This window comes from Ovis canadensis, chromosome X, assembly GCF_042477335.2.
Source record: "Ovis canadensis isolate MfBH-ARS-UI-01 breed Bighorn chromosome X, ARS-UI_OviCan_v2, whole genome shotgun sequence".
In the NCBI taxonomy this organism is placed as follows: domain Eukaryota; kingdom Metazoa; phylum Chordata; class Mammalia; order Artiodactyla; family Bovidae; genus Ovis; species Ovis canadensis.
The window spans coordinates 15315255-15326940 of NC_091727.1; the positions used below are offsets into that span (position 1 = coordinate 15315255).

Consider the following 11686-nt stretch of genomic DNA (forward strand, 5'->3'; position numbering starts at 1 on the left):
CGAACAACTTGTGCCAGGATGTTTGCAAACTTACTGAAATTTAACTGGGTTACTGCTTTCCTTTGTCATTTTAAACATACCCACTGGCAACTGTAATGTTTCATCCTGTTTATACCCCTTCCGATGGGCTCCCTTACAGGATTAGCACCTAGCTTTGGAATTAGATCATCCCGCTGAAACTTGTTTTTGGGCCCAGAGGTCTATAGTTGCTCAACTCTTTCTGCCAAAACACCATCAGATATCCAACAGTCACTTGCGTCTCTCTTCCAATTTTATACCTCAGCTTCTACATCCCTCAGAACCCTGCACTTCTGAAACCTTCCCCATGTCCGTGGCTCTTTCTGTAGCCTCCTTCCAGCCTTTGGTTTTTAGTCTTTCCCTGATGCCTTTTCACCTCTGCTCCAGTATCTCACTAGGATGGCCTCTTTAGGCCCTGAGGACTCTCAATATATGAAGAGTCCAGGCCTCACTCTGGCCTCAGGCTGTGGAGAACGTCAGGGTATACATATAAGGGTGAAAATGCAGGCAATTAGGTATAGCCAACTTGAAGAGGAAGAATAAGAAATTTGTGTCTGTCTAGAAAGACACTATTTTCCCCATGGCTACAGCAGGCAGGGAACAGACACCCTGATCCTTTCTTCCTTATTTCCAGTACCAGTGAAGGGGAGCAAAATTTGCCCCCAAATGTGCCTCATTGGCATAAAAATAATTTTAGACTTTTTTTTTTTTTTAGAAATAGCACATATAGGAGAAGCTCTAAAAAACTGAGTAGAAGTTACCCTGTTATAGAAGATATTTACATTTATGAGGGAAATCTCCATTCTAAGGGGATCTTTCTCTTGGTACCAGGAAAAAGAGGATGACTCTGAATCTGTAGAAACTTATCAATGTAGAAGGTATGGATTTAAATCTGTATAATGAGCTTATTCTTATTTACTGTGCTCTGCCTGATAACCTCCTATAACTGGCTCCCCTATCCACATCTTTTTGTCTTTAGGTGGAGATGGTATTTAAGGCGATTGCTTGGGCCTTTTCAGGGAGTTACTCAGTTTTCTTGGGTCTCTGCCATGTTGTCAAGGAGATATGCATGCTTAGTTGCTCAGTCATGCCCGAATCTTTGCAACCTCATAGACAGTAGCCCACCAGGCTCCTTTGTCCATGGCATTTCCTAGGCAAGAATACTGGAGTGGGTTGCCATTTCCTCCTCCAGGGGATCTTCCCGACCCAGGGATCGAACCCGTGTCTCTTGCATCTGCTACACTGGCAGTCAGATTCTTTACCACTGCGGCACCTGGGAAGCCCCCAAAGAGGTATACATGTTGTTAAACTTGTTTGTTTTTGTCTTGTTAAGCTGTCTTTTATTACGAGGTTCTTAGTCAAAAACCTAGAAGGGTAGAGGGAAGATGATTTTTCCTTCCCCACACTTGAAAGCCCACGTTGTGTGGTTAATCACAGGACCATCATTATAGGAAGCAGTAGGGCCTGGTGGTAGAGGCTTAGGGGACAGGCATGGGCTCCAATCTTGTATCCAATGCTTAGCACTGGTAGCCTTGGAAAACTTACTTCATGTCAGTTCTCTCATCTGTAAAAGAGCAATAATGTTAGTACCTGCCACATAGAACTGCTGTGAAGATAAAAAGCAACATTTTAAACAAAACTCGTAGCATAGTTACCTGATCCATAGGAAATCTCTAATAAATTTTAGCTATTATTATTGTTTTTAACATAATTGATCTAACTGAAAACCAGGTACAAAATGGTCTTGTTCCTCTGCAGTCTGCTACTAGAAAGAAATCCCCACGTGGTAGTTGCAGAGTAAGCCTTTGAAGGAAGTGAATATGTAGAAGTCTAACTACCTGCAGCCCTTGCACCCCAGATATCTCTTCCATCTGCTGGAGGAATAAACAAAAATACCTTTATTGGGAAACAGAGCTTTCCTTCCATAATCAGAGGTAGAACTCTACATGCAGGGAGGTGATCTCACTGACTTCAGCCCATACTAAAGAGCAAATGACTGATGTACACTCCCTTCCTCAAAGCAGGGCTTAATGTCAGGCAGACAGTGGCCTTCTACAGTGGGTGAACACAGTAGAGGGGAAATTTTGATTAACAGAGAAGTAACTTTAGGATTTTACTCAGAGGTGGTCCTGCGTGGATCCTCGATCTGTGTCTTGGTCTCTGGGATGAAAATGAGAAAAAAGAAAAATTGTGATTACACTTTGTTGCATAGATCTTGATCCTCTGTCTTGGTCTGAGTTTAAAGCTCACTTCCTCCAGAGACAAGATAGTCTTCACTGCAGACTTAGAAAATCTTAGCTTATTAAGACCTTAGAAAATCTCCTGAAACCTTAGCTAAAGCTTCTGGAAAGTGTGTTTGGGGACATTGGACCCCACAGTGGAGTTCACTTCTACTCTTATTTTTATTTAAAAATAAGGATGAATTAAAAGTTAATAGCTCACGCTGTCACTGAATTCACATCAGAGGATCCCTTGTCATGTGCAGCTGAGGCAGCAGGAATGGGTGCCACTGTGTACAAGTCTCTACAGCAACTTGACTCTTCCCGGCACTTTGCAGATAATGGTGAGGAACTGCAGACTGACATCTGCTTGTGCATGACCTAGTTTTAATTAACCTCCCTAAATGATCATGTAGCTTAAAAATAATACTGCCAAAACAAAGCAGAGCAAAATAAAATCCAATAGATTGTAGATGATACTAAAACCGCAAGTCCAAGAGAACAATATGAACATAACAGAGTAGATGCTTCCTTCATTCCTGGTGGAGACTCTAATTAGACATGACACATCAATTACATTAAAATTATAATAAAGTCTTTCCAATGACAAAAGGACTATTAATAAAATATATAACACATTATTTTAAGATTGCTACTTTACTCTTAGCTCATCTTTTAAAAACTCTACATTTTAATGTAAGTTTTCTCCCCAAGCTGTTTATGAATTCCTGTATAATACCCACCCACATTCCACAATGAACATTTCCTAGATTTCATTCTTGCTCTTTGTAGCATATATATATATATATATGTAAAGTATATAATAATAATATATATCTACTATATTTTTTTATTTGTTTGTTTTGTTTTACTTTGCTGAACTCTAGAAAGTAAGGTACAAACATTCTGACCTTTCACTGCTAAGTATGTTTGTATATTTCCTAAGAACAAGGACACTCTTCTATATAACCTCAGTGCTGTTATCATACCCAATGAAATTAACAATAATTCCTTCAGTTCAGTTCAGTCGCTCAGTCATGTCCAACTCTTTGCAACCTCATGGACAGCAGCACACCAAGCTTCCCTGTCCATCACCAACTCCTGAAGAAGTTTATACATATGTATTCTATATGTTGTGGAAAAACATTACTTGTTATATCTCTTTCACCTCCTTTTAAGGTAGAATAGTAGCTCCCCTACATTCTTCTAAAACAATAACGTTGACTGTTTTGGTGAATCCAAGCTAGTTATCTAGTAGAATGTGCCAGAATTGGATTTGTCTGATTGTTTCTTCATGGTAGATTCAGGTTAAAAATTGGAGGCAAGAACAAGTGTAGGCAATGCCATGTCCTTCCCGTTGCATTGTATCAGGAGGCACAGGATCGCAGATTGACCCACTGTTGGTGACAGTAAGTTTGATCAGGGCCACATTATGAATTTCCTGGGCCCTTTGCATTTTTACCTTCATGGGATCCTTTCTCCATAAAAAGTATAAAAATTTTTATTTTATAGTTGTATTGGCACAAAGATAACCATAATCCAAGGTAGATTATATTAAATTTTTTCTTCTGATTTTAAAAGAAATTAAGATATTCTCTTGAGCCTCTAAAAATATCATGGGCCCCAGACTTATGCCTGTTCCACCTAATGGAGAAGTTCACCCTATAATGACTATAATCCAGAGCAACAGAGTCTTACCTTATCTAGTCTTATCAAGTGGAGTCTAGTCTTATCAAGTGGTCAAGTGGTTTGACCACTTGATTAGAGGAGTAACCCCCAGACCTCCCCTACATAAAGGTACATTTTCCCTTTGTAATTAAGTAGTAATGTGTGGGGAGCTCTTTGAGACTATGTGAGTATCTTGTCCTCCTAAAACCTCTCCCTCAGTGGTTTTATCATTTTTGCCTGAATCAGTTATTACATTGGAGGTTGTAGGAGTTACATCCTATTCAGGGATGAGAATAGTGAAAGTGAAAGTATATTCGCTCAGTCATGTCCACCTCTTTGTGACCCCATGGACTATAGCCCCCCAGGCTCCTCTGTCCATGGAATTGGCTAGGTAAGAATACTGGAATGGATTGCCGTTTCCTTCTCCAAGGGATCTTCCCGACCCAGGGATGAGAATACTGAGGTTCCAAGAGTCTGTGATTTGTCTGAGATCATAAAACTAGTGGCTAGAATCACCATTAGGAACTAGGTCTCTGCTCCCCAATTCACAGTAGAGCCCTGAGGAAACTGAAATATATTAAGAACGAGTGAAAAGAAGCACTGGAGTTTTTTGGTCCAGAGAGAAGAGAAAAGGATCACTGTAATCTGTTACATACTTAAAGATAACGGTTGGATGGGCACCAAGGAGCAGCAAGCTCTGCATTTGCAGAGTAATAGCTCAACGGAGGTACAACTCTGTTGCCCTGGATTATAGTCATTTTACCAACCAGCTAATAATTGCCTCACATTAAGAAAATAAAGCCAAGGTTTAATAGTCTTGTCAAATCTAATTAGGTATTAGGATTCTAATTTAAATGCCAACACTATGTCAGTTACCCTAGAGACCTTTCAGTTCATTTTGTTTTCTCTTCACCTCTGCCCTCTCCAGATAGCGTGCATTAGGATTGTAATGGAGGTTTTAAAATATTGTCATTCAACAATTCCTACAGACCTTGGTAGGTAATTATGAATACATAAGGGCTGAATAGCTGGATCCTTAAACATAAACAAACTGCCCGTGTTTGAATAAAAGACATACATTTCTGTGGGCAAAAGTTTCCAACCATGGGTGTGGGAGCCCGCTACTTCCACTTGCCAAGAACCCCTTTGACACAATAATCTGGCACAGAGGACATTTTTTACCTTCCCAGTGTTTGCATAAGAAAAACAAAGTGCAGATATTTTCAGAAGTGGGAAGCACTTTCAGCCCCCTCTTATCAGAGGAGTGAATCGGTCAGTCTGTGGAAGAATGATTCTTACTAGGTGTGCGAAAATGAATCTGTTGTCACTTATGTGAAGTTGAAAATAAAAGACATATCTGCGAGTCACCTGTCATTAATCTTAATTGATTAGCAAGTCTTTGCTGAGCCTCTACTTTGAAATAAGTGGTATGCAGAGGAGGGGACCTGGGGCATTTTCAATGATACAGAAGACAAGAAGAGGAGAAGATATAAACTTTTGACCTCAGGAACTTATGAGAAAATCATGTAGAAAGACATGCCATTAGAAAGCCAGAAGCAACTGAAGGTAATGCAGAGGAAGCATAAAATGAGAAGAGTAAAATCAGACAGGTTAGGAGAAGGAAAGGGAATCATCGATGTCTCGATTGGTCAGCAAAAGCTGTAAGATGGTACTTATAAGCTGAAATTTGAAAAGATCGCCTTAAGATGAATGGAGCCTCTGGGATGGAGCATGAAGAAAGGAGGAGGCAAGAAAGTAATGGTGGATTTAGGAACTGGTCTGTGTCTTGAGAACAATCGAAAGTTGACAGCTCATTCTTTCAGAGGACAGCAAGCAGGAGATAATTTATGCAAAATGATCCTGGAAATAAAATCTGATGATAGCTTTAAATGACCAGCATGTCTAATTGTTCTAGATAAGGCTCTTTTGTTGATAGTGAATGGTGGCCACTTCAACCAACTCAAGTGAAAAGGGAACAGGAGAATTGTAAGATTATAATAGGATATCTCTTGCACATTCAAAAGTAGTTCATGGGCCAGAAACCAAGGACCCTCTGTAGGACTCAGGGCCACATCATCTCAGCTTCTTTTATGTTTCCTTCGTTCTCTTTCTCTCATTCTACCTACTTTAGTTATTCATCTTGCCCTGATTGCTTCTTTGACATCATAACCTTTTCTGTGTAGCATCAATGACTGATTACATCCTCTCATTTTTTCAGTTTAAATGCTTAAGACAAAGAGAGACTCTCTGGTGGCTGGCCAGGCAGTTTATTTTCTGGTTTACAATATTGAGTATCCACCCTAGTCCAACCGACCATCACTCTTAAACAAGAACCACCCCTTGGGGATCTCTCTTCACTGGGAGCTCCAGCCAGAGCAGTCTAAACCAGAAGATATAGACTGATATGTTCCATGCTCTACAGAACCATTAGACTTCCAGGGAATATTTGGTATGTTCCATACACATTTGTGAAATGGCTGATCTGTTTATCTCTAGGAAGAATTTACCCAGAGCATTCTTCTGAAAAAGCTGTAGTATCCTGAACAGACTTGGTTTAAATTGAATATTGACCTCACCACTTCTGAAACCATCTGCATTTCATTCAGTTTGTCACTGTAGAGTGGAGATAATAGCACCTACCTGTTAAAACGTAAGTGAGATCATGTAGATGCTATTCTCTGCCTGGCATAAGGCAAGAGCTTAGTGAATGGGATTTCCTCAATTTCTCTGAAATTTTATTAATATTCCATGACAAAATTTTTTGCAATGCATTTTTACTTATTTTTAAATTATACAAATGATATATGAATATATCTGAATATTTTAAAGCAAGCCCTAGATAGATATATTATTTCATTGGTAAATATTTTAGGGTGTGTTTTTAATAAAGTATTTTTTAAAACACAGAATCACAATACCACTATTAAACCCATTACATTAAAAATAATTCCTTGGTATCACCAGTACTAAATCTGTATTTGATTTTCTTCAGTAGTCTCAAAAATATCTTTTTATGGTTGTTTGATTTGGATCAGAATTCAAAAGAAGGGATTTCCCTGGTTGTCCAGTAGTTAGGACTTCTCGTTCTCACTGCCAGGGGCCTGGGTTTGATGCCTGGTCAGGGAACTAAGATCCTGCATGCTGCACAGCATGGCCGAAAAATAAACTAAATTTTAAATAATGCAAAAGGGTCTACACATTGCACTACTGATATCAGTCAGTCTGTAACCATTCTCTCTGCTTTGTTATGCCATATATTTGTTGAAAAAAAAATGGGGTCATTATTCCTGTAGAATTTTCTGTTTTAGGATTTGACTGACTGCATTATCTAGCTGGTTCTTCTATCTCCACATTTCTTGAAAACTGGTACATAGATCCAGAGGCTAATTTAGATTTAGATTCAAATTATTTTCCCGACAAAGTAATCAAAGAAGTGTTTTATACTATCTTATATGTTTTAAAAGTTGTGAATTTGAAATAGTGGCTCAATGTCTCATGGCATTTTGCGCTTAGGAATACAAGATTCCCAAGAGGGAAGGAGGGAAGCCATTCCCTTTGGCTTCTGCTTCATGCACGAGGGGATTACCTTCCCTTGGAGAGTTAATGGTACTTGTGACTGCCCATTTATCCCTAATTGATTTATCTAAGATATCTTTAATTATATACATCTTTGGCTGAGAATGTTCACATATCTGTCGTTAAAAATATCAATTCCTTTCCTTCATTCTAAACTAGAAATTAAAATGTTTGAAATTATTAGTGACTAGAGAAAGCACCACAGGACAGTAGAACCTCCTTTTGAAATGTTTATTTTTTTTAATTGTTTTAAGTGCAGTAATGCAAGTTATGGATGGAAAATCATTCACAGGTATACTGAAGCAGGACAATAGTGTTGTTCTGGAGTGTTGGGGATATCTGATAAATAGTCTCCTCTGCTTCCCTACCTGAAGTGGGAACAGAGAACTAGATATAAAAATGAGACAGATGATGATAAAAAATAATAGCTTCTCCATCTGATACAGCTGTTTGGAGACTGTGACCTAGGTCCACAGCAATAATGGACTTGCAGACACTGACTGCCTGTATTAGAGGTGCCATTCACCTAGTCAAGGACACAAATAAGCACAGGCCTCTCTGAGCCCAGTGGCAGGTTCCTTTTCTCAAACTTACACCCCCTTCCCTAGAGGGAGGCAGAAAGTGAGTGAGCGGTCAGGATGCAGCCAAGAATGGCAACTCAGTGGAGGTTTAGTCAACTTGGAAACAAGTGGAGATAACTGTACCTCTCTCACTGAAGGCCATGATACAAAAGAATATCAGAGGCAGAACCTGGTGTTAACACAGCATTTTTAGCGTTGAACACTCACATTTAGATGGTTCCAACTCATGTCATTGGAGAAGGCAATGGCACCCTACTCCAGTACTCTTGCCTGGAAAATCCCATGGATGGAGGAGCCTGGTGGGCTGCAGTCCATGGGGTCGCTAACAGTCGGACATGACTGAGCGACTTCACTTTCACTTTTCACTTTCATGCATTGGAGAAGGAAATGGCAACCCACTCCAGTGTTCTTGCCTGGAGAATCCCAGGGACGGGGGAGCCTGGTGGGCTGCTGTCTATGGGGTCGCACAGAGTCAGACACGACTGAAGCGACTTAACAGTAGCAGCAGCAGCTCATGTCAATGTCTACACTATAGCAGCTTATGTGCAGTAGAACAAATGTTTGTACAGTGTGTGCAGATCTTGATGGATACCAAGATAGATAAAGACCCAGTCTTTGCCCACCAGAGGCTCATCTTTTAGTGGGTTCTCAAACAAGTGGACCCAAAATAGGTGTGGGGCTCACTGTGGTAGGTGTTGTATGGGTAGCTGGCAACCTCCAGATGTCAGCTCCTTCTGGGTCCACTTCAGCTTTCAAACTATGGTCATGCTCCTCTTGGGCAGTTCCTGCCCAGTGATAGAACCAGGTAGCAATTGAGATCACCCTCTTTTTGGGTGGTCCCAGCCAGTAGCCAATCAAGGTAGTGCTACAAGGGCTTGGCCATTTCCACTGAGATAGGACTCCCCCACCGGGCAATCCTTGCTCCTGAGCTTCCCATTGGGCTGGTGCAGGGTGACCAGCTGTCACAGTTACTGGGACTGAGAAATTTCCCAGGATGTAGGACTTCCAGTGCTAAAACTGGGAAATGTCCAGGGAAACTTGGATGGTTGGTCACTTTGGCTGGTGTACACATTGTCAGGTCTGCCTCAGGGTCTGACAGCTCCCTTTGCCCAGTCCTGCCTCCTCCCCTTTCCCCACACGTGTTCATCAACAATAAACTCCTTGTCCTCCTGACTTCATCTCAGTGTCTGCTTCCCAGAGCTCAACCTGAATACTGCAAGAGAAGATGAGGCTGAAAGAGAGTAGGAGGGCAGGGGAAAGATTAGTTTGATAATTACAGTGATGCGTCTGTGTATAACTTTTTCAGCGAACTATTTGTTCTTCAACCTTTGAGAAAGAAAAGAGGTGTCTGTAAATACTCAGTGACTAAAGTTTCCTAAACTGCATTTAAATACTCAAAATGAAGGCTTTGCCAAAAAAACAAAGAACAACCAACCTTCTTGTTCCAGTGTCCTTTGTTAAACATGCTTTGTTATTCATTTCTGTGATTTAAGAAAATAAAAGAAGCCTCAGCTTTTCTGAGAAGTATTCTTAATATCAAGAGAGAATGGGGAGAGGGGGACATCCTTCAGAGCCGGGCTAGGATGAGGTGAGCAACGAGCTTGGGGGGCAGCATTTAAGGAGGCACTCACTATGAGTTCAAAGTCAGCCTTTGGATGACCTTTCTTAAAGTATTGCACCTTAGGGGCCTCCCTGGCCTTGCCCTAGTCCAGACCCTGGCTTCCGGTTGGTAATAATATTAAGCAACGTCCCTCTTCCCTGCCCCAGGTACAAAGCCATCGTGCGGCCAATGGATATCCAGGCCTCCCATGCCCTGCTGAAAATCTGCCTCAAAGCTGCACTGATCTGGATTGTCTCCATGCTGCTGGCCATCCCAGAGGCTGTGTTTTCTGACCTACATCCCTTCCATGAGGAAAGCACCAACCAGACCTTCATTAGCTGTGCCCCATACCCACACTCTAATGAGCTGCACCCCAAAATCCACTCCATGGCTTCCTTCCTGGTCTTCTACATCATCCCACTGTCGATCATCTCTGTTTACTACTATTTCATCGCCAGAAATCTGATCCAGAGTGCCTACAATCTCCCCGTGGAAGGGAATATACATGTCAAGAAGCAGGTGGGTGCTTAGGAGTAATTCATTTCCTCCTTGTGGATTCAATCCCTTGCATATATGTAGGACTCCACTGACAAGTTCCATATTTAGGTGGTCCTGCTGCCTGATTCTGCAGTAGAAGAGGTGAGTGATCTGTGGCCAGATGGTAAACAGAGACTCCTAGCTGCCGAAGACTCAGCATTCAGATGTCCCTTAGAATCTTGTTCTTTTACTTAAGGCTAGGTTTAGTGAGGTGCTGAGAACCTGAAAGCTTTGGAATATGGGTTTGTTTCTGAGAAAAATCTGAAAAACATGTTAGTGTTTTTTAAAAGATAAAATGTAGTGTCTCAGAGGGATGTGCCTGCTTTAAACTCCAGTTGCATTCTTTGGGTAGGAAGAGGGTCACCATATGTGATAAGGCAGAAAGGGCTGGAAAATGAGGCTGGTTGAAGAAAAAGAAGTAGTTTGATTAAGATGGGTTCACATTGATTTGAGTTCAAATCCAGGTTTCCTGACCTACTCATTTACCCTCTCTGAGTTTCTTACCCATGATGAGGGTAATAACCCTTATATTAGAAGGCTGTTGGAGGATGACAAGAGGAGCATATATACCCCCAGGTGGTCCAGAATGCAGGATGCCCTCCATCTGTGTTAGCCTCTCTTCCCCATTCCCCCCATCACCCCCATAATCTCATCCTGAGGTATAAATGGTAGAAACCAGGGACTCTGGCTTTCTCCTCTGTGGCAATTTTGGCCTTCTAGTCCAAATGTAGATCGAGTGGTATTTATGATGAAAAGACAGAAAGACTCTCCCCTCATTTAAAATGTGTAGCCGACTTAGTTGGAGGCTTCACCTCTAAAATTCTCTTTTTTTCCACTCAATTATGGGGGGAAAGCAGCAGTCCTCAGTGAAACTCTCTCCTTGCTTGAAAGAGCTCTCAGTGGAGAACATTCATTGTATCCCAAATTCTTGAAGGAGAATGATGTTTCCTCTTGCCGTAGCAAAGTGAGTTGGGAACAAAAGGAGAAGCTCAGCCCGCTTTTATTTGAGACTCTTCCTATATTATATAGGCTAGAAATAACTTGAGATAAAAAAAAAATAGTAACAGGGAGTTATCTTAGTTTTGCCAATGGGGAAGAACAAAGCTGGGTCCTTTTTTAAGCATCAGACGGAAGAAGAAATTATTAACTGTGGAGCCAAGGAAGACATGAAGTCATAAGGCTGATAACTGCACCAATGCCCTCCTGAGGAAAAAGAGGGCACTTACTAGAATTTCATTGTGCAGTCCACTCAAGCGTGTAATCAGCTTTGTTTAAAGTGCTGCTCTCACTGTACTCTGCTCATCCATTTCTGCTTCCTGGCATTTTCCTTTCTGTTTCTGACTGCTTTCTTTTTCTGTCTGTTTCTATTGCTTTTCTCTCCTCTGTTTCTCTCCTCTTCTCTCTCCTATGGAACTCATTTTCTGGGCCTTGTGAGCTCGTGCATTTCCCTAATGCATTTTCCCCTTCTTTTTCTCTGCCCACGTGGA

At 41.2% G+C, this 11686-nt stretch overlaps 1 protein-coding gene across 3 annotated transcripts in view; it reads left to right on the forward strand.

Annotated features, from left to right (window-relative positions):
* The window catches only part of GRPR (gastrin releasing peptide receptor), a 59216-nt gene that overhangs the window by 24534 nt on the left and 22996 nt on the right, over positions 1–11686 (forward strand). For all 3 annotated transcript variants that reach the window (XR_011446286.1, XM_070291366.1, XM_070291367.1), the window contains exon 2: positions 9830–10181. Coding sequence is in view for 2 of the 3 variants with exons in the window: in XM_070291366.1 (XP_070147467.1) it covers positions 9830–10181 (352 nt within the window). In the remaining variant the exon portion in view is untranslated. The remainder of the gene's footprint in view (positions 1–9829; positions 10182–11686) is intronic.